This window comes from Lepisma saccharinum, chromosome 1 (genome assembly GCF_977018435.1).
Source record: "Lepisma saccharinum chromosome 1, izLepSacc3.1, whole genome shotgun sequence".
In the NCBI taxonomy this organism is placed as follows: Eukaryota; Metazoa; Arthropoda; class Insecta; order Zygentoma; family Lepismatidae; genus Lepisma; species Lepisma saccharinum.
The window spans coordinates 78,512,585-78,532,186 of record NC_139229.1 but is presented as its reverse complement, the minus strand read 5'-3'; the positions used below and the strand labels follow the sequence as shown (position 1 = coordinate 78,532,186).

At 37.3% G+C, this 19,602-nt stretch overlaps 1 protein-coding gene across 3 annotated transcripts; it reads right to left on the bottom strand.

Annotated features, from left to right (window-relative positions):
- Window positions 1-7,376: 7,376 nt before the first annotated feature.
- mRpL55 (mitochondrial ribosomal protein L55) lies at window positions 7,377-19,202 on the bottom strand. 3 transcript variants are annotated; one of them, XM_083115740.1, is made up of 3 exons: window positions 18,880-19,202; window positions 12,037-12,241; window positions 7,377-7,772 (listed from the first exon to the last, which is right to left on the bottom strand). In XM_083115740.1, exons 2-3 carry the CDS (start codon window positions 12,238-12,240, stop codon window positions 7,623-7,625), a joined length of 354 nt encoding a protein of 117 aa, XP_082971866.1. In that variant the 5' UTR covers window position 12,241; window positions 18,880-19,202; the 3' UTR covers window positions 7,377-7,622. The 3 variants fall into 3 exon arrangements, with proteins under 3 accessions (XP_082971866.1, XP_082971912.1, XP_082971953.1); XM_083115786.1 differs by lacking the exon at window positions 18,880-19,202 and adding an exon at window positions 18,623-18,802; XM_083115827.1 differs by lacking the exon at window positions 18,880-19,202 and adding an exon at window positions 18,330-18,450.
- Between the last annotated feature and the right edge of the window lie 400 nt (window positions 19,203-19,602).

Here is a 19,602-nt window from a genome sequence, read left to right as displayed (position 1 = left end):
AGCAAGTATCAAACTTGGGAATAGGGTCGGCACCAAGGGGGTGCGAAGGAGTTTCTGCACTCTTTTTTTAAAATCAATTTTCAACTGAAAATAGGAACTGTTTACTCTCCACGGAGGAAAAGTGTGAAATATCCAAAACTAGTTTCTGGCAACCAAATACTTGTTTAAACAAATGACTGTTCACAGTACTAAATGCTCTTTAGTAATCGAGCACATGTCCTTACTGTTACCAAAGAATTTGTTCAAAATTACCAGCTGTAGTATATGGTACTATGCTTATTGTTTACCTATTAGCTTATCCAAACATGATTTGTTAATTTAACACAATCAGCTTTTTCTGTTTCTTCAGTGTCATCTATGTTATGACATGAAAACCATGTCGTCACAAGCGTATAATATTATATATTGAAGAGAGACCATTAATATTGTATCTTGCAGGCAAACTATTCATAGTAATCTGAAAGGGAAGCCACATTTACGTACTAATTTGTACATGTTGTGGTCAAGCAACCATATTTTCATAGAAGTCTACTAAAAGTTGTTTGGTATTTCATATAGTGGATAAATGGCATATACAAGTTTCATTTTTCCTTTATTTTCAACATCGCAACCCCCAGATCGTTAATTCTGGCACTGCTGCTGCTGGGAATCCTTGACTACAAGGAGATGATGTCACCTTCAATTATGCCATCAGGGAAACACCAAAAGCAAGTTTGGTTTAGGTAAATATTATTTACAATTCTGTCAATTACTTTGCACATTCTTGAATTCAAAATATGAATCCAAAGTCTCAAATGAAATGGAGGATCTTGGTCTCATCTCAACAAGCCTTAAGGTTCTGTCTCAGTTTTCACAACGTTGTCTCAGAAGACAAGACTGAGACTTGTCTTGCTACAATTCTAAATATGATGCAAAGTTTTTGCCTTTATTTAAAAAGATTTTAAATTACAAATGCTTAAAAATTGTTGTGTGACATTTACCAATTTCACATGAATTTACGAGATGTTTTGAACCATGCATTACGTGACGTTCATGAGGGAAAATCCATGAGAAAAAGGAAAACTGCAGGAATACAAATTTACATGTATTGACTTAAGCAATGAATATACAAGGACTTACAACAAAAATGTTACTCATTACCTATTTCTAAACACTGGCCTGGGAATCTCTGGAGCAGGCAAATTAAAAACATATCTCTGCGCAAGTAGTGACTCGAGAGGGCTCAACCAATGAGCATGGCTGTAGCTAACAGTTTGCAGCAGTGTGCACTGCCTTGCGCCCACTCATTTTCTCCCTTCTCTACCATTACACATGGACTTATTTCACAGAATCCCGGGACAGAGTAAACTTATTACGAAAATAACTGCCTGTTCCTATAAAGAGTGGTGCACTGCAAAAATAAATTTCTAGGAGCAAAATTCACCTTACCATCAAAACAAGCATTTCTTCATAAAAATATAGTGAAATATAGTTACCCTTCACATCCTTGGTTTGTGCATTAATGCAGAAGCAAGAACTGCACAGACTCGAAAGATGCAGCAACAAGCTACAGCAACGGGTGAGGTCCATTACATGCCATCTGTGTCAACTGTCAACCTTCGTTTGGTACAAGGCTGTGCTTTTCTGTGTTCTTCATGTGTATTTTTCCGGAGGGAAGTCTGTTGGACAAAAGATGTTCTAAGATATAGTGAATGTATGGGGAAAATGAAAGCTCATGAAAAATTCTACGAACACATGAAAAATGTATTGGGTGCTACAATCATGTGCATCTACACTGCCTTTCAAAAGTTAAGCACACAATGCAAATATTCGAAAGCGTATGTGAATTTGAGTGGCTGAAAATCACTTCGGATGTAGATGTCAGTATTTATGTTTAGCTTCCTTTTCGTAAGTAGACAGTGAATCATCTGTACCTGCTTAATCTGTGCTCTTGAAATAGCATAAAAGCAAGGATTTCATGCAAGAATCATCACACTTTCGTTGAAGACGCCAGCATTCTGAAGGGTTCGAGGTGCATTTAAACGCTGATACGAGGTGTTTATAACTTTTGTAGGATTATTTTTGATAATATTCGTGTTTCTATGGCTGAAAGAATACGAGTAACAGATAGTGAGCGCTGGCGTGCTGTCGGATGCATTGAAGCACAACAGTCAATCAAAGATGTCTCTATTTTCTTTGGCGTTGATCATTCGGTAATTTCTCAATTATGGAAACAATTCCAAACAAGCCGAACAGTAGTCCGGAGACATGTGCCCGGTCGTCAAAGGGTTACCGTTCCCTCTGATGATTGATATATAGCTAAAGTAGCCAAGCGGAATTGACGAGAGACCTCCACAACTGTTACATCCAAGGTTGCAGCGGCACTTGGTAAGACAGTATCTGCCAGTACTGTGCGCCGAAGGCTCCACATGAAGGGATTGTACGCCCAAGTACCACATGTCTGTATTGCACTAACTATCCAAGTCAGAGGGGCAAGATTAAAGTGGTGTCATCAACATGCCAATTGGACTGTCTCAGATTGATGTAACGTCCTGTTCATGGACGAGTCTAGATTTACCCTGGAATCAGATAAGCATGTAAGGGTCTGAAGAGAATGAGGCACACGCAATCAGGCCAAGAACATCAGGCATTTAGAGATGGCAGCATCATGGTGTGGGCTGGAATTTCAATGGGATATCGCACAGAGCTGCACATCTTTAAAGGTGGTTCTGTAATGGCTGCGCGGTATCGGGATGAAGTCCTAGACCCACCCCATTGTGAGACTACGCTGCAGCAGTTGGTCCTGATTTCCTCCTTATGGATGATAATGCCCATCCCCATCGAGCCAACATCGTTGACGAGTACCTGGAAAGTGAGGGCATTTCTCGTATGGAGTGATCAGCGTATTCCCTTGACCTTAATCAGCTTATTTACATTTGAACAATTTCTATCATTTTATCAAAAACCTACATAAATTAGTGATTACCAACATTTCTGCAAGTGAAATGGAAATTTCGATATTTTACATAAAATGTACCAACTTTAGGAAAACATCATTATCAATCGACTACTCAAAATATATCTTCTTGAATTATCCGTCTTGGTTGTTACTTCCACTTCTAAAGATCCCTGTTCGTCGTAGCTATCATGCCTCTTTTTCCTTTTCTTCTTCTTCTTCCCTTCTCTCTGCTTTTCATTTTTCATCTTCTTCTTCCAACTTTCGTCAAGTAGAGAAACTATTAGTCTGCCAGAATTATTTGTATTATCTCTTTTTCTTAAAGTCTTTTCTTTTTGTTTCTTGTTGTCCATTAGTATATTTTCCTCACTATGAGAATCATCACTAGCAACTTTTTTCTTAACTTTCTTCCATTCTTTCCTGTCTTGTTTCTTTTGGGACTTTCTTTCACGCTCATCAGATGAATGCATTGCTCTCTTTTCTGGTTTCATCTCTTTCATACTTGTGTCTGATCTTTCAGCGCTGACATTCTTAGATCTTTTACGAACTTTCTTCTTCGCTTTCACTGATGCTTCTTCAATTTTCTTTGCAGCTTTCAATTTCTTTCTCTTCATTTTCTTCACTTTCTTTACTGAACTATATCTAGGTATCATTCTAATTTTCTTCCATTTACTGATCAGTCATTTCCGGTATTGTCATGTCTAAAGTTACACATTCTTGCAGCTTAGGAAACAGATCATAATTCTCAGGCTTTTCATAAATATTTTCTTCTTTACTTATCAGTTCAGGAGCTAACTGTATCCCAAAATGTAACTCATCAACTTTTTGACTTTTCAATCCCAACTCGCAAACTCGTTCCTCAAGAACCTGTACTTTTTCATCTGTCTCTCTGTGTTCATTTTCTATAACCACTTGTTGTTGATCAAAATCATCATCTTTCTTTTCACTTTTCTCACGGACCTCATTACAATCATCTTTTACTTCATCGATTCTGGCCTGAAACTGAATCTTACTTTCCTGGATAGCGTTCACCTTAACGACCTTAATCTCCGATACAGCTGATATTTTCTGTTCTGGAACTGACATTCGATCACTCAATTTTTGTAAACCAAAACTTACTTCCTTCATTTCCTGCCTATGTTGTTCCATTTTTTCGCATAACTTCTCCCATTTCAATCTATTTTCTTCCTTACTATCTTCCCATTTCAACCTATCTTGTTCTTCTTTCTGTTTCCGTTCTAACCTATCTTGCTTTATCATCGACAAAAGTGTACTTAAACATCATTTTCCTATCCCCAACCAATGTCAACTTGACAACCAAATTCGTCACTTTCTTTCGAAACACCCTGTTCTTTTTCAGTTAATTTTACTCCAACGGCAGGTTCTTTCTCAACTCGATTCTTGCATCGTTCGCAGAAAAAGTCTTTACCAATATCAGTTTCGTGTTCTTTATACTCTTCCTCACTCATTCCTATACAGTCTTTATGCAGCCATTGTTTGCAACACAAACATTCTATGGCTCCATCTACTTTCAACAACCTTCCACACGACCAAGTCTTTCCTTTTGTGCGAACCATGTTGCCGACACACACTGACCAGAGTTACAACTCAAAGATAAATGTTTACATAAACATTGCCCACAACGACCCAACACAATGCCTGTTACCCCTTTTATTTTTTTCTTTCACCAAGACAATCTAAGGCAACTCCCGGGAGTTTCAAGCACCATATAACATTAAAAGTTGTATTTTGCTTACGAAATGCATTTGCCCTTTGCCTGCTTTCGTTCAAGATACAAGCAGGATTTTTCAGTTTTTTTTTTTTACAAAACCTGATTAAATGAGTGAAGCAAAGATGAAAATTACCTTTCACATATTTTTATTATTCATATTCTATTCTTACTTAAACAATCGCAAGGAGGCCTTTGTTAAGTCTCCTTCACCTGATTTACACCGGAAAATCCAGATACAGGGATATACAGAGAATGCCCTGATTGTCTCGGTGAAGTTTCAATGTATAAACCCTGCATAAAATGAACATAGAATAAAAACAATGTAACACATTGGGAATATTACTCACGGTTTTAGCTAGCTAGCTTTTTGTAGATCAGCGCTGTACTTGTTACCTTATACTGACCGATGCTAATAAGCCTTAAACCATATTCTTGAGAGCTCTCGACACTTAAACAAGGCTCACTTATCACTAACAAAACCACTATTGAGGTATCTTCCTAATTTCTTAAATGCACTTCCTGATCATTCCGCTTCAGTCTGTAGAAGTCACCTCTCGACGATCCGATCCGGTTACGCTGCAACTCTTTCCTTCTTCTAGGCTGCAAGTTCACAGTTCAAGTTCCTTTTTGGAATCGAACTCACTATTCAATTCAACGTAACGAAATATAAATAATGTCAACTGCTCGTGTCACTGCAAATTTTCCAAGTTTTGCCAGCAACGAGCATGCGAACACGAACCGCAAAGACGCGACATCATAACCTCTAACCGCCGACTGCCCTCTTTTTGTGCGCCAAAAAATCCAGAACAGTCTATTACTTAAGAGGGGAGTAAAGTGTTCTTTCTCCTCATTCGTTCCGGAGGAAAAGTCTTACAATAATCGGTTATAACTTCAAATTGATTAGATGTTCCACTTTCACACTTAACATTTTTCCGACGGATCACAGACATACGGTTCACTTCGTCCACAAGCTACAGCGGAACTGAGCGCCGCACACCCTGGATAATCACACAGTGGATAGGCAGGATATCACATTATACACTCATGCACCGCTTGACCTTGACGGGCTTGTCGTTTGTCGACAGCAACATCAATCCGATTTTTTTCTAGTCAAACCTCGTATATACTCTTTTCCATCTCTACCAGTTTCCTTTAGGTCCATCTCAACATTATCCCTCCATCTTCGTCTTGGTCTACCAACTGGTCTCTTACCATAAGGTTTCCCAACAAGAATCCTGTAAACTCTTCTTTCATCTCCCATTCGTACCACATCGCCTGCCCACCTAAGTCCTCTTGATTTAATCATTCTAATAATATATGGACATGAATACAAATTATGTACAGTAGAGCGTCGATTATCCGAACGTCGGTCAACCGAACGACCGCTTAACCGAACTGTGTACTAGCTCGCACCTGTTACTCTCCCACCCTACCGTCCATCATCCCCCTCACTCCCAAACCAAGTTTCCCACAGAAGTCGCCGCACTGAGCCACCGCTGGCGGAACATTGCTTCTAATGGGGCCTTCATAAGGCGCTGCTGACCAAAATAAAGGATTTTTTTAAACGTTAATTTTGTGTACTGTGTGTATTGTTCATGCAAAATGCGTATGTAATATGTACATATTTTTGTTTAATAAACTGTACCACATACTATATATTCCTACTAAAGTTGCCTTTGTACGTTACTTTGTAATACTTAAAGAGATGCCTGTTTTTATGAATAAATTTACTGTACAGTACTTCTTTTTGGCAAATAAACATGTACAGTTCCATTATCCGAACAAACCAGTTTTCCGAACACCCATGTCCCCCAATTACTTCGGATAATCGACGCTCTACTGTACTTCTAAATTATGCAACCTTCTCCACTCACCTGTCTCTTCATCCCTTTTAGGCCCAAATATTTTCCTAAGGATCTTAATTTACAATACTCTCAATTTATGTTCCTCTTTCAATGTAAGGGACCAAGTTTCGCAATATTACAGGCAAAATTACTGTTCGGTATATTTTAACTTTTAGTTTCTTAGATACTAAACAAGATGACAAAGGTTTATGAAGAGATAAGTAACATGCATTTCCTGAATTAAGCCTTCTTTTTATTTCCTCTTTAACATTATTTTCATTTGTTAGTATTACTCCTAAGTACTTGAACTTGGAAACTGGTTCAAACGAGTTTTTATCAATAATTATATTTTGATTATTACCTAACACCCAACAAGACTAAGATCTATAAAATAATAGATAACTTCATCTTCACCAACCTTTCCGATAATTATGATCATATTGTCATTGTACTTTAGTTATCATTAAGATATCTGGACTGCAAGTTTTACTTTGATATTCTTTCAAATATCTAGTATTATAAAAGTGATACTTCATTATAGAAATTTGAAAGAACCATAATTTTGCACAAGACTGAGAAGCATAAGAAAGAAAGAAACGAGTTTCTAAACTGAATCTTTTTTGGGAGTAGAATCACAAGAACCGAATCCAGAAATGGAAGTGACTGCTTGTTCATTTTGCAACTTTTTCTCTTGCAGACTCCAAAATGCATGTAAATTCCAGGCGATCTGCAAAATTCACTGACAAGTCAAATTCCCTAACATTTCAGTTTTCCAGATGCATAGCAACCCTGAAAAATATAACAACATCAAATTTCAAACTGAAAACAGTCTCAGCATTGAGGTTCACACAGTGGAAAACAGCCGTACCATCTAAGGGTTAATGTTTATTTTACAAATAATACTGTACTAATAAAAAAAAAGAAACCATTGGGTGATGTACCAGGGCAATCCTATACAAGGATTTCATGTATTTTTTAATATTGAATATATTTCAACTGCAAAGCAGTTCAAAATATAACATAATAAGTAAGCATTATTTTTATAAAATTAGGTGAATACATATAAGACTGATCTGTAAATAGATCATACTATGGTGAGGTAACTAAAAGGTTATTTGCGCTTTTCCCATAAATAACTATACTGATTCACATCGAAGTTATCCTCAATGTCCTGCACAATTTTCACTTTCTTCTTTGGTTTTCTCCTGGCCAGCCTTTGCTTCCGCTCTTCTTCACTTAGTGTTGATAAGTCAAGTGGTAACTGTAATAGTGGAAAAAAAAAGTCACATAAAGAAGAATATTCTCATATGTAGCTTACAAAATAATAGCAAAAATATTATTCTTTAATGGGCCTCCCCAATGGCATAGTGGAGAGTGGGGAGAGAGGGAGAGAAAAAGAGAGAAAGGGGAGGGGGTAGGTTTAGGAATAAAACTAAACTTCAAGTAATTTTTTTTTTAAAGGTTAGCACAACCACAGCTTGCAAATATTAAACAAAATATAAGTCATGTTTGGTTTAACAGGTTCTTTCCAAATTCCGACATTTCGAATCCGTTGACAGATTCTCCCTCAGGGAAGTTTTTTTAATGTTATTATTTTGGACAGAACTGAGGAAGAATCTGGCAATGGGTCTGAAATGTTGGGGGGGAAGAAAAAAAGAACCTGTTAAATCAAACGTAAGTAGTGACTTATGTTTTCTTTAATATTAGGAACAGTATAACCCTCTGCCAACAAATGTATTGAATGTGCTGGTAACATTGCAACTGATGTCATGCCTGGATTTGATTGGCTGTTATGCTCAGAGCAGCCAGGAGGAAACGAGCACGGTTTGTCTTGAGGCATCGGTCACGGGGGAAAGAGCAGTGTAGCTCTGACTAACAACGTGTATGGTAAGTGTGGCGATATGATGGGGAATTTACGTAGATTGTGGTTAATTTAAATTCTATAGTTTATTTGTTAATTTATTTGTCCTATATTAGGTTTTTGTTATTCTAACTTCTAATTAAATAAATATTAGTTTGGGTATTGAGGAACCTATTCTTAGAATTCTCGGTCGTATGGCCGCATTCACTATACACGCATTGACCCCTAATTATTTGTCAATTGAAGTTGCATATCATACAATTGTCTGAATAAGGATATATAAGGAAAGGGAATATATTTACTTGTTGATTGTTACCATTCTATAAAAGTACTCTTGCACTGTTAAAATAAAAAGGAAAAGATCTATGGTTCTGGTTTTGAATTCGTAACTAATTTCCTAGAATAATGGACTCGGATAACAGCTTGCTTTCACTGTCCCTCTGTATGGTAGATCCTGCTTTATGCAGTTGAGGTTGAGCGTGTCTTATATGAGTAAATGGGCCTTTTTTACAGTTAAGTTGCAACAGGAATAGCATGAAATTATCCTACATGGCCACAACATGGGATGCAACTCATGCTATTAACTTGGCTACATACTGCAAAACTAACCAATGTTTTGTAACTAGAGAGGTTAAGTAAGAAGTCTCAATTCAAATATTAAATGGAAAGTTGGAGGTGTGTTACAATGAATGCATGGATAAAATCACTGGGCATAATAATATTGTTACAAAAACATGACAACATATTACAAATATTTATTTGAAGATAAAATATGCAGTTGCAGGCATTGTACAATATTGGTAACAAGAATAATATACTTATGATAACTGGAAATTTATTTCTCTTGAATTTTAACACGTCATTTTTTCAAGAGAAAATCTTTTGAATTCGAATGTTAAATAAATGTTGAATTACATTTGAAAAAATATATATACACAAATAAAAAGCCTGGGCTAGAGGTATTCAAAAATATATGCTTATAGAAAAAGAACTATACATTTTATGTTGTTGGGTAAATGCTCAATCGATAGAAAATCTGCCCAAGATTTTGTCGGCACCATTTCAAGGTCAGCACCGAGTCGTATAAATCGCGTGTTACTGATTTGAACTCTGCTAACCTTAGCACACACTGCACCTTTTGTTGTGGCGTCCACATGTTGACTGTCAGGTGTACGCTGCTAGACTTGCCAGAGTGCGTCACATTGAACATTTTTGCACATGCGTGATCTATACGACTCGGTGCTGACCTTGAAATGGTGCTGATCAAATCTCGGGGAGATTTTTTGTCGCTTGAGCATTTACCCAACAACATAAAATGTATAGTTCTTTCTTTATAAGCATATATATTTGTATACCTCTAGCCTGGACACCCTGTATAATAAACACAGTTTTAATAATGAACTCAAATTTAGATCTAAGTTATCCCTTCTTAGTTTGTCATACTGGTAAATATTGAAAAACAATTGTTAAGTGTGCATAATATCTGAGTCAACATTGAATCGTTTGTAAAGTTGTAGATTACGAGATTAAGTTCAGCCTCTTAGAAATGGTTTTGTAAGTTTAGTAATAAATCGTTGTTTTTATAAATCCTCGTGATAATCATTATATTATGAAGTACCTAGGTGTGTGCATAAATTAACCTCTGCATACATACACGACAACAATGTTGCAATTTTATTTAATCTCCGTGGGATTAAAGATGTGTAAACCATTAGTGCGCATTCCACTAGCTATTTAGAAATTATAAATCATCATCCATGGGAGAAGTTCAGCCTGTGGCTACTCTTATCCTCTATTTCTCTATAATTTTTGATCATTGGATGTGCTGTCTATGAATAATAAAAACCTGTGGCGTAACAACCCCCCCCCCCCTTCCCCTGGAGGCCAGTGCCTACCTACCGACTGCCAGAGTTACTCCCAGAGATGACTGGTCATTCAACCAGTTATGAGGTGACATGTGACGAATTCCCAGTTGTTGTTGTAGGTTTTATATGACAGGTTACGCTCCTCATTCGTAACTCCCCAATTTTCTCACGATGGTGGATGGCCACTGGTCCATACACAGGCCAAAATCTCAGGAGAAAAGTTGTTACACTTCCCCCAGAAGACTCGAACCTGCATGGGCCGACCTCCGTGGTGGAGAGGTTAGTGTGGCACACTACAATGCCAGGGGTCTTGGGTCTGAATTCCAGCCTGGGTTTTCTTTGTGAGAGAGTGTACATTCATCAATTTCAGCATGTCATCACTCATCCTCAACTTCGCAGTTAGCCAAAAGTGGCAGAAAAGCAAAATAAAATAAACCAAATCAAATCGAACATGCGCACGTCCCGTAGCTGGAGTCCAAAGCATGATGCCTTAGACCGCAAGGCCACAGTGTGGGATGGTGTGTGTGAATACATCCCTCAATTAAATAACTATCACAATTTTCAATAATGCTGCAATCAAATGTTCTTGGTCCTTCCTTCCTTCTTCTCATACATTACAACCTGATATACCTTAGAAATGTTTGGCTCTTAGAGGATGCTATAACTCTTTGCTTCAAAAGAATTTACTAAAATTTTCCCGAAATTGCCAAAGACTACAGTGTGCATGACCATATTATTCCTCCCATTCTGGCTCCTATTCTTTCTTTTCTCATATGTGTGTTTGTGTCTATGTACACATACACATCAATATTGGGGTTCGAATTTTGGCTGGGCATGGTTGTTCTTTAGGAGTCCCTTCATCAGTTTATCATGTCACTCATCCTCATATTCGTGATTAGCCAAAAGTGGCAGAAAAGTGAAAACAAAAAATCAATCAAAACATAAAGAATGAGAGGGGTTATTTTTGAATCATCCCAATATACTAAAATATTAATAGCTGATGCAGTTGTTAATAATAATCATAATATGGTTAGTTACACCATGGCCATGCGATTGCAAGCTTTGGCTACAGCTACAGGATGCATGCAGGTTCGAGTCTCCTGGAAGAAGCGTAACAACTTTTCTCCCGAGATTTCGGCCTGCGTATGGGACCGGTGGCCACCCAACATCGTGAGAAAATTGGGGAGCTACGAATGAGCCGGTCATGGAAACATACAACGACTGGGGTTTCGTTGTGCTGCCCACAAGTCATTCCATGCCTTTTCGATGATTTCCCACCTCTGGGAGACACTGGCCCTCATGGGCTGTTACAGCATGGATTAATATTATGATTACAGTTAAATTATTATATCCGAACACTGTGGACCTAAATATTGAATTTTGATATACCATATTGGCCCAAAAATAAGCCCCATTTATAATCCAAATTTCAACTGTGAAAAGTTAAGGTGCAGCTTATATTCACAACCTTGGCTCTTACTACATTTCATCATATTGTAAGTTGTTTAAAAATAGTGCATATTTCTCATCTTTATTTAATGCTAGCGTATGGAAACAAAACTGGTGGCATTCTAATGACAATACTACTGAAGCTAATGATTGATACGGTACCTAACAAGAAAATAAATGTGTTGAAGGGAAATTCTACAGGTACACATTGTTTTCCAAATACCTGATTCATGGAAAAAAATTGCTACCGGCGGAAACATATTTTGAATGAGCAACAGTGGCTCTACTTTCCTGCCATCAAAACTTACGGTTTGATTAATAAAATTAGATTAATTAATAACAGCACTTACCTTGATAATTGCTCTAGGTTCTTTGAATCGTATTTGGATACTTGAGCCATCTGGAAGAACTACAGAGGTCGGGTACAGTCTCAGGTATTGTGTGCGGCCAATCTTAGTTATGCTTGATCTAAGGCAGTTGAGATTTCTGCCCTGAATAGCCATATGGCTTTGCCCGACCAAGCTCCATGTCGTCCTGTGCAGTAAATTCCACATTCTGAAATCACAAACAAACAAAACCTTATTTATAGTTTGAATTTTAGCTCATAACATTCCAAGGAAAAAAGTGAACACTTATTAACTCCAGTTGTACAAAAGTATAAGTAAAAAATACATATGCAGAGTACAGGGAGAATCCTGATAAGTCCAGTTTTATCAACTTACTGTTGTTGATGTCCATAAGTGTAATTTTGCATGGTGTAATTGTAGACAAAAAACTTTGCAAGTCCTTAGAAACATGTAAGTTCAAAAATTGTATACATGGAAAAGTTTAAATCTACTATCTTGTGAAAACAGGGAAATGCAACTTATCAGGTTTTCCCCTGGACTTTTCATATGGTGAAATTCAAGCAAGATTGGTAGAAACCAGCTGTGCACCACATCAAATTTAGGGTTGGCATGGGGTTTAAGGGATGCAGAGGACAATGTAGTCACTTCTCTGCTTGCATTCCCTGCTTCCATCATATTAGTGATTGCTCCAATGAATGTGATGTCTGCTGAAGCATGTAGGGCCCAACACTCAGCTTGGTGCTACATTGCAACTCCATTGTCTGCCATGCGATGAAAGCAGCAATTCATGCTGTTTTGCATCTCTTTTACTTTGGCAACTTCAAATATAGTAAGATTGTGGTGGTATGACGCACATCTGTTTTGTACCAAACTTGAGGGAATAATACATACAAGAGGACGGGGACAATGACTGAGGTAATAATGAAATAATAACAGATAACAACTCATCTGAATCAATTTTAAAATTCTAGTATTGAATAACAATATTAACAAATACAAATTATATTCAAAACAAAACTGCATGTTAGTTTTGTTTTCATAAATGTTCATCTACTTTTTTAATGTCAAAGAATTTAAAGATAAAACACAAAAATGTAATCTTAAATGTAGTATTATACAAATGTGAAATGTGGTCCCTTAAGCCAGTCTCACACGGCGGTTAGGTACGTTCTCCCTTTGCCATCAACTTCTAGCTTCGTTACTTAACGATCGTGTGAGAGCTTTCTCTTATTCAGTTCCTGACAGAATTAGAAACTGTCTCTAAACCCATCGTTAATACCATAGAACTACCAATCAGAATTGAGGAGCACACTGGCCACCTGAAGTAGGGAATAGAAGAAGAAAGGCGATAGATGTTCGACTGTTTATTCAAGGTAGCTTAAAGAAGAAAAAGATTCGACCAATACAGCTATATAAATGACTGGGGCGAATATATTTATTGAGTGAAGAGTCTACTAATTATTATTGTTTTAAATAAATAGTTCATATGTCTAAATTTCGTACTGTGATACTGATATTTTACTTTCACAACCGATGTGAATACTATTTTGAAGGAAACAGTAAACACTGAACAGCCACATACATATCTACGTTGGCTGTAACAAATAGACTGTGCTGTGTGTAGCACCGCAGTAAATTAATCTGCTAGTGTTGTAATGATATATAAGTTATGAATTGTAATTAGTTTTTCATGGACTTCAAAGTAAATTTCATAATAAGTATTTTAGGAGCAAAGAAGTGTCAATGAAATAGAAATATAATATGGTAACTTAATGTAAACACCACAATTTTCGCACTTTGAATGTTGTGAAGTTTATGTAATTTAATTGACTAGTTCGTATTGGGGAATATATTTCAAAACTGTACGAGAAGGGTTTCATTAGAATAGCTAGCTATACAACTTCTATCGTAATATACGGGTAATGCAACTTTATGCTAGTGCGTCCGTAAAGTGGTATATCAACTTGAAATAACATATGTTATATACTCACGTTCACTGCCACAGGTTAGCTACAAGTGCTGCATTTTTCAACAGTGCCAATGTTGTTCTCTTATTCTTTTAAGAGAAAACATTATTTTCCCAAATCTTCAGCAGTTACTAGCATTTAAACTTGCAAAGTGGTACGAAGGCCACTATTTATATTTTGAGCCTTGGCAACACTGATTGAAGTTAGGCACGATTTGACATTTGCACGGAATCGTCTGGCATTATTGACCATAACGTACTTCAAATGTTTTGTCAATAGCTTCATTTGTGTTGCCTTGGAGATTGCGCGACAACAATAAAATGGAATGAAGTCGTGAACATTTTCGTGCGATGATTTTTTACGATTTTCGACGTGGAATATCAAGACAAGAGTGCTTCGATCAACTTACTTCCACATTTGGCAATGAAGCCCCATCCTTTGCCACTGTGAAACGCTGGTATAACGAATTTAATCGTGGCCGCCATTCGCTCACCGGCGAGATTCGCGAAGGTCGTCCAAAATCAGTTGTTGTTCAAGAAAACATTGATCCTGTGCAAAACCTAATACTGCAAGATCGTCATGTGACATACTGTGAGATTGAGGCAACCATAGGCATTAGTTCCACCAGCATATATAAAATATTACATGATCATTTAGCTGTGAGAAAGGTATGGATCCCACACAATTTGACAAAAACTCAAAAAGACGCTCGCGTCAATTGGTGCAAACAAATGCTCAATAAATACAATCGTGGTGCTTCAAAAAAGACATATATAAGATTGTAACAGGTGATGAATCATGGATATATGCATATGAGCCGGATCGTAAACAGCAGTCGACTGTATGGGTGTTTCAAGATGAACTCAATCCAACAAAAGTTGTTCGCGCTCGAAGCACATTGAAACAAATGGTCGCCGGTTTTTTTGGGAAAACTGGTCATGTGGCAACTGTGCCTTTAAAGGAACGTAGAACGGTCAACTCTGAATGGCACATAACAATTTGTTTGCCAGAGGTCTTCGGTCAAATATGGAAAACAAACAAACACTGTCGGATCATTCTTCATCAAGACAATGCCAGCTGTCACACATCTCGTCTAACAACCGACTTTATGAACAGTCAAAAAATCGAATTGATGGGTCATCTGCCGTACAGTTCTGATTTGGCAGCCAATGACTTCTTCTTGTTCCCGAATGTCAAGAATAAATTGCGTGGACAACGATTTTCGTCGGCGGAAGACGCCGTTGATGCGTTCAAAAACCATATTATGGAGGTGTCTCAAGAAGACACTTTGACAAATGGTTCGAACGAATGCAAAAGTGCAGTGACCATAAAGGAGAATACTTCGAAAAACAATAAAGCAGTTTTCAATGCCAAATTTATGTTTTTTCATTGTTAGGCTCAAAATATAAATAGTGACCCTCGTATACCATGTTTGTGCAGTCACCATTTTTAAAGATGCGATTTTAAGGTAACAGTTCTGTGTATCGGAAACACATTTCTTCATTTTTATAGGAGAAACTACTTACAGAAATAACTTTCTGCAAGCTTTCCAACGTTAGTCGAGGTATTTTGTTTCATCGTGGAATATATTTGACCCGGAAATTGTCGTATTTTTCCGGAAATCATGTATTTTTCAAGAAAAATATCTCACAGAAGTACAATTGCCATTGCTTAGCTAGACTCTAGTTTAGTTTACGTCCTTATTGCCTAATGGCGTATGTCTGGTTGGATGGTTTCTGGAATATGAAGCACTTGGAAATTATTTTTGGGACTAAAGACAAGTGTTTGAAATGGTGTGAGGAAAATAGATTGTTGAAGAAGGAAAAGAACAGGTTCCAAAAACTTCTAGATAGTGTAAAATACGTTCATCCCCAGTAATAATTCAGTGCATCGTTCAAAACCGTGCTGGCAGACAGCTGGCATCTCTTCGGGTAAGTACTTTTCTCCTTTTACACTTTCTGTTCACGATAGCCCCACTAACCATTCATGGGGACGAGGTATGCCTACGATGTTAGGTTAGGTTCCATTAGCACTCATTTCACCCCTAAATATGTGCTTCATCATCGAAAAATGTCCTTTGTACGTTCAATTACGCATATCCAGACAACATCGTTTTTTCTCGATTTACTCCTCCAGGAAATTTTTCCTCGCTTTGGGATTTTTGTTGTTGAATTCCTTATAAAATAAGCTTTTCAACGATATATGACACGTATTCCTTAGGAAAAGGACGTAAACTAGAGTCTTACCATTGCTTTCGTGAACTGCATGCTGTGTACGTTTGATAGCGGAAGCCACTGTCAGTTTTTCCAAACACTTTTTTTTTCACTATACTTACCGAACCTAACCTAATTGGAAATGGTTTGTGGGGCTATATGTGAATGGTTCGTGATGCAATCCGTGAATGGTTCGTGGGGCTATCCGTCAGCTACCGTGCATAATGGTTTGTGGGGTTATCCATCAGCTACCATGCATAATGGTTCGTGGGGCTATCCGTCAGCTACCTGTGCATAATGTACAATTCCACCGATGACGAACACGATATTAGGTATTTTTCGGTGAAGAAGGTTGGAAACACTGATTACCTACAACGTGAGTCAAGATGTGGCCGCCATGATGTGTGTTACGAAAGCGAAGAAAGGAATTTTAAAAAATCACTCTGTATGTGAAAAATTGTGTTTGTTTTCATGTAAAAAGCATAATGGCACCTTGAACTATGTTCCGCAATACTCAATTGGTAAGTACGAACCATGCGAAACACAAAATATCCGATTTTAATGTGTTTCCGATATACCGAACTAGTACCGATTTTTAACTTCACGAACTGAAGACGTAAATAATCTTATGGTAGCTTCGAGTCGGAGGTGGGTCGAGAAGTGGGGACCTACTTAACCACCGTGTGAGACTGGCTTTGCATTGAAAGGGAAACAAAGTAGTTTTTAAGACAAATCTGGGTAACACATCTAAATGTTTAATGATTTTCGCAAGTTTTATAGCACCATTCGGAAGTCTTGTAGAATACTGAAAATGAATTTAAAATAAATTTGAAGCTGAGAAAGTAATTAGCACAGTTTAAGAGTTTCACAAAGTACTATTTATAAAAGTATGATATCAAAAAGTAGGTTATGCAAAAACCCATGCTTCCCAAACAAGTAGCGGTAAATATGCGATATCGCCCGGACGGATTTCTTCAAATTTACAGGAGAAAGTACTTACTGAAATGAGTTTCTTTAGCATTCTGGACGTTCTTGGAGGTATTTTCTTTCACGGAAAGTAAAAACTTCGTAGTTTAATGCTGCTGAACAAGAATTAATCACTTTTTACGTAAGAAATTGGCATTGCCTGCCACATTATGCCGTTGTTTCCATTGTGTGCGTGCAGATGGCGAGACCGTTGAAAGTCACGCAATCTCTGCAGTGTTTCCAAACATGCCTTCTTTTTACGAAAATTTCTATTTTTATCTATGTTCGCCGCGCTTTCTTTTTTCGATGAATTTAGGGGTGAAATGAGTGCTAATGGAACCTAACCTAACAGGCCTAACTTAACCTTGTGTGAATGGTTTGTGGGGCTACCCGTGGATGGTTTTTGGGGCTAACGTGCATGGTTTGTGGAGGTAAACATGAAAAAAAAAATCGAAATAGTACGTAATTTTCCGTAATGAAGGTTTGAAACACTGCTTGCGCACTGAAAATCGACAAAACACAAGCTGGTGCGTCATGACGCACGATGATCCATTACGAGTGCACGCCATATTGTCTATTACAGAAGCGGAACAAGAAAGACAAATAATCAATCGTAATATGAAAAGTTGACAGTATTTTATGGAAAAAGGCATAACTTCACCTTAAAGAAGATTCCGCAAGGCAAAATAGGTAAGTACCAGTGGTAAAATTAAGGAAATAAATGAGTGAAAGGTGTCCGGGCGTTATCGCATATTTACCCAAGTAGCCCTTCTTCACTTACAGTCACCTTGGATACAGACAACTGCGATATTTTCCTGCACAGTTCGAAGAGATGTCACGTGTGAGACTAGATACCACACGATCAGAAAACCTGACTTAACTTAACCCAACAACGAAAGCATTTATAAACCTAATTCTAATGCCAAGAACCAGAAAACCTTTTCACATCCCATATCTTTGAAGTAGATTTCAGCAGCAGTCTACATTCAAGATGAGAGTAAACAAATGACTACTAAGAAACAAATATGCACATAGAGGTACATGGAAGAAATATATCATTATTCAGAAAAGTTGCAGTAAGTAATCTGTAAGCTGATGGAAGTATGTATTAAGTCATAAATTGAACCATGTAAAAAAAAACTATCTGTACCATGTAGGTCAGAAGTAAACAATGAGAACTTCAGTTGGGATCCGTAGGAAGTTCAAAACAAAACTGGAAGGGCACTGTTGAAATGGACTTGAACAAAATTAGCAAGATTTTTCAACTTCAAATTGGCTGATCAGGACTGAATCTAAAGCTCAAAGTGGGATACGAACCACTATGCACCTCCACTGAGTTCTCTCATGGAAGGAAATATTCTTCATCCAGATTTTTTTTGCAATATGTCGAAATGAAGAATGAGCAAGTTAATGAATTTTAAACTTTTGAGAAAAACTTCAAACATTTATCACCAAAATAGCCACTGCATTTGCTCCAAGTGTATATATTTTAGAACACCTGAGACATAAGATTCATTTACTGATAGGAAAATAAATAAATATGTTTGTATGCTTATAGCGTAAAGTTCAATGCTCTAAATTCACTACTACATTTTATTCACAATTCTCACGATCTTCCTAAAATCTAATTCGTCACACTACTAGTACTTGTCTATTGTCTGCGAGAGCGGCAATTTTCAGGAATATTTCTTAATTCTTACCTTAATGTATGAAGAGAAAATCCATTCACTCAACAAGGTTGACCGTCTAGTATGACTAATAATTAATGAAACTGTCTGAGGGCCGATCCAACAGTTGAAAAGCAGCATATTCCATTTTTCTAAATCTGTTGAATAGCACTGTGGCTAATTCCCCTTCGATGGAATCAATTGTAAATATTTCCGCTGTTTTGTTTTACTACGAACCAATATAATTCTTGTCGACTTGCGGTGTTGCAGTAATCGAAGTAGTATTCCTCAAATATTCATCCAAAACAAAGAAGAAAGTTACGTTACCCTGCGCACAACTTTACCGTACGAGTTGAAGATTTGGAAGCACCAACTTATTCTCGTTTTTCGCCCGTTGCTTTGGTAACGTAACGACAAATGAATATCAGCATGCACTAATGCAATCATCAAGTATATTTTTGAAACCGCTAATTCATTTAGTTTGCTACTCTCTTCTACTTCGGTAGCAACTTACCTAGCAGCGACATTATTAATAATGATAACCTATGTATATTGATAGCAAATAAAATAAATTTACGGTGAAATGTGGCCGGCTTATTTCGCTTGGTTGTCGCAACATGTTGCCCGATACAAAATTAAATGTACCAGATGTAGTAATTTCGAGTTTCTCAAAGTAACAGGTGGAGTTTCGAAGTGTAGAAGCTGAGTTTTCTGTTTCTGGATCATTGTATCGCATACTATTCTATTCTTATCACA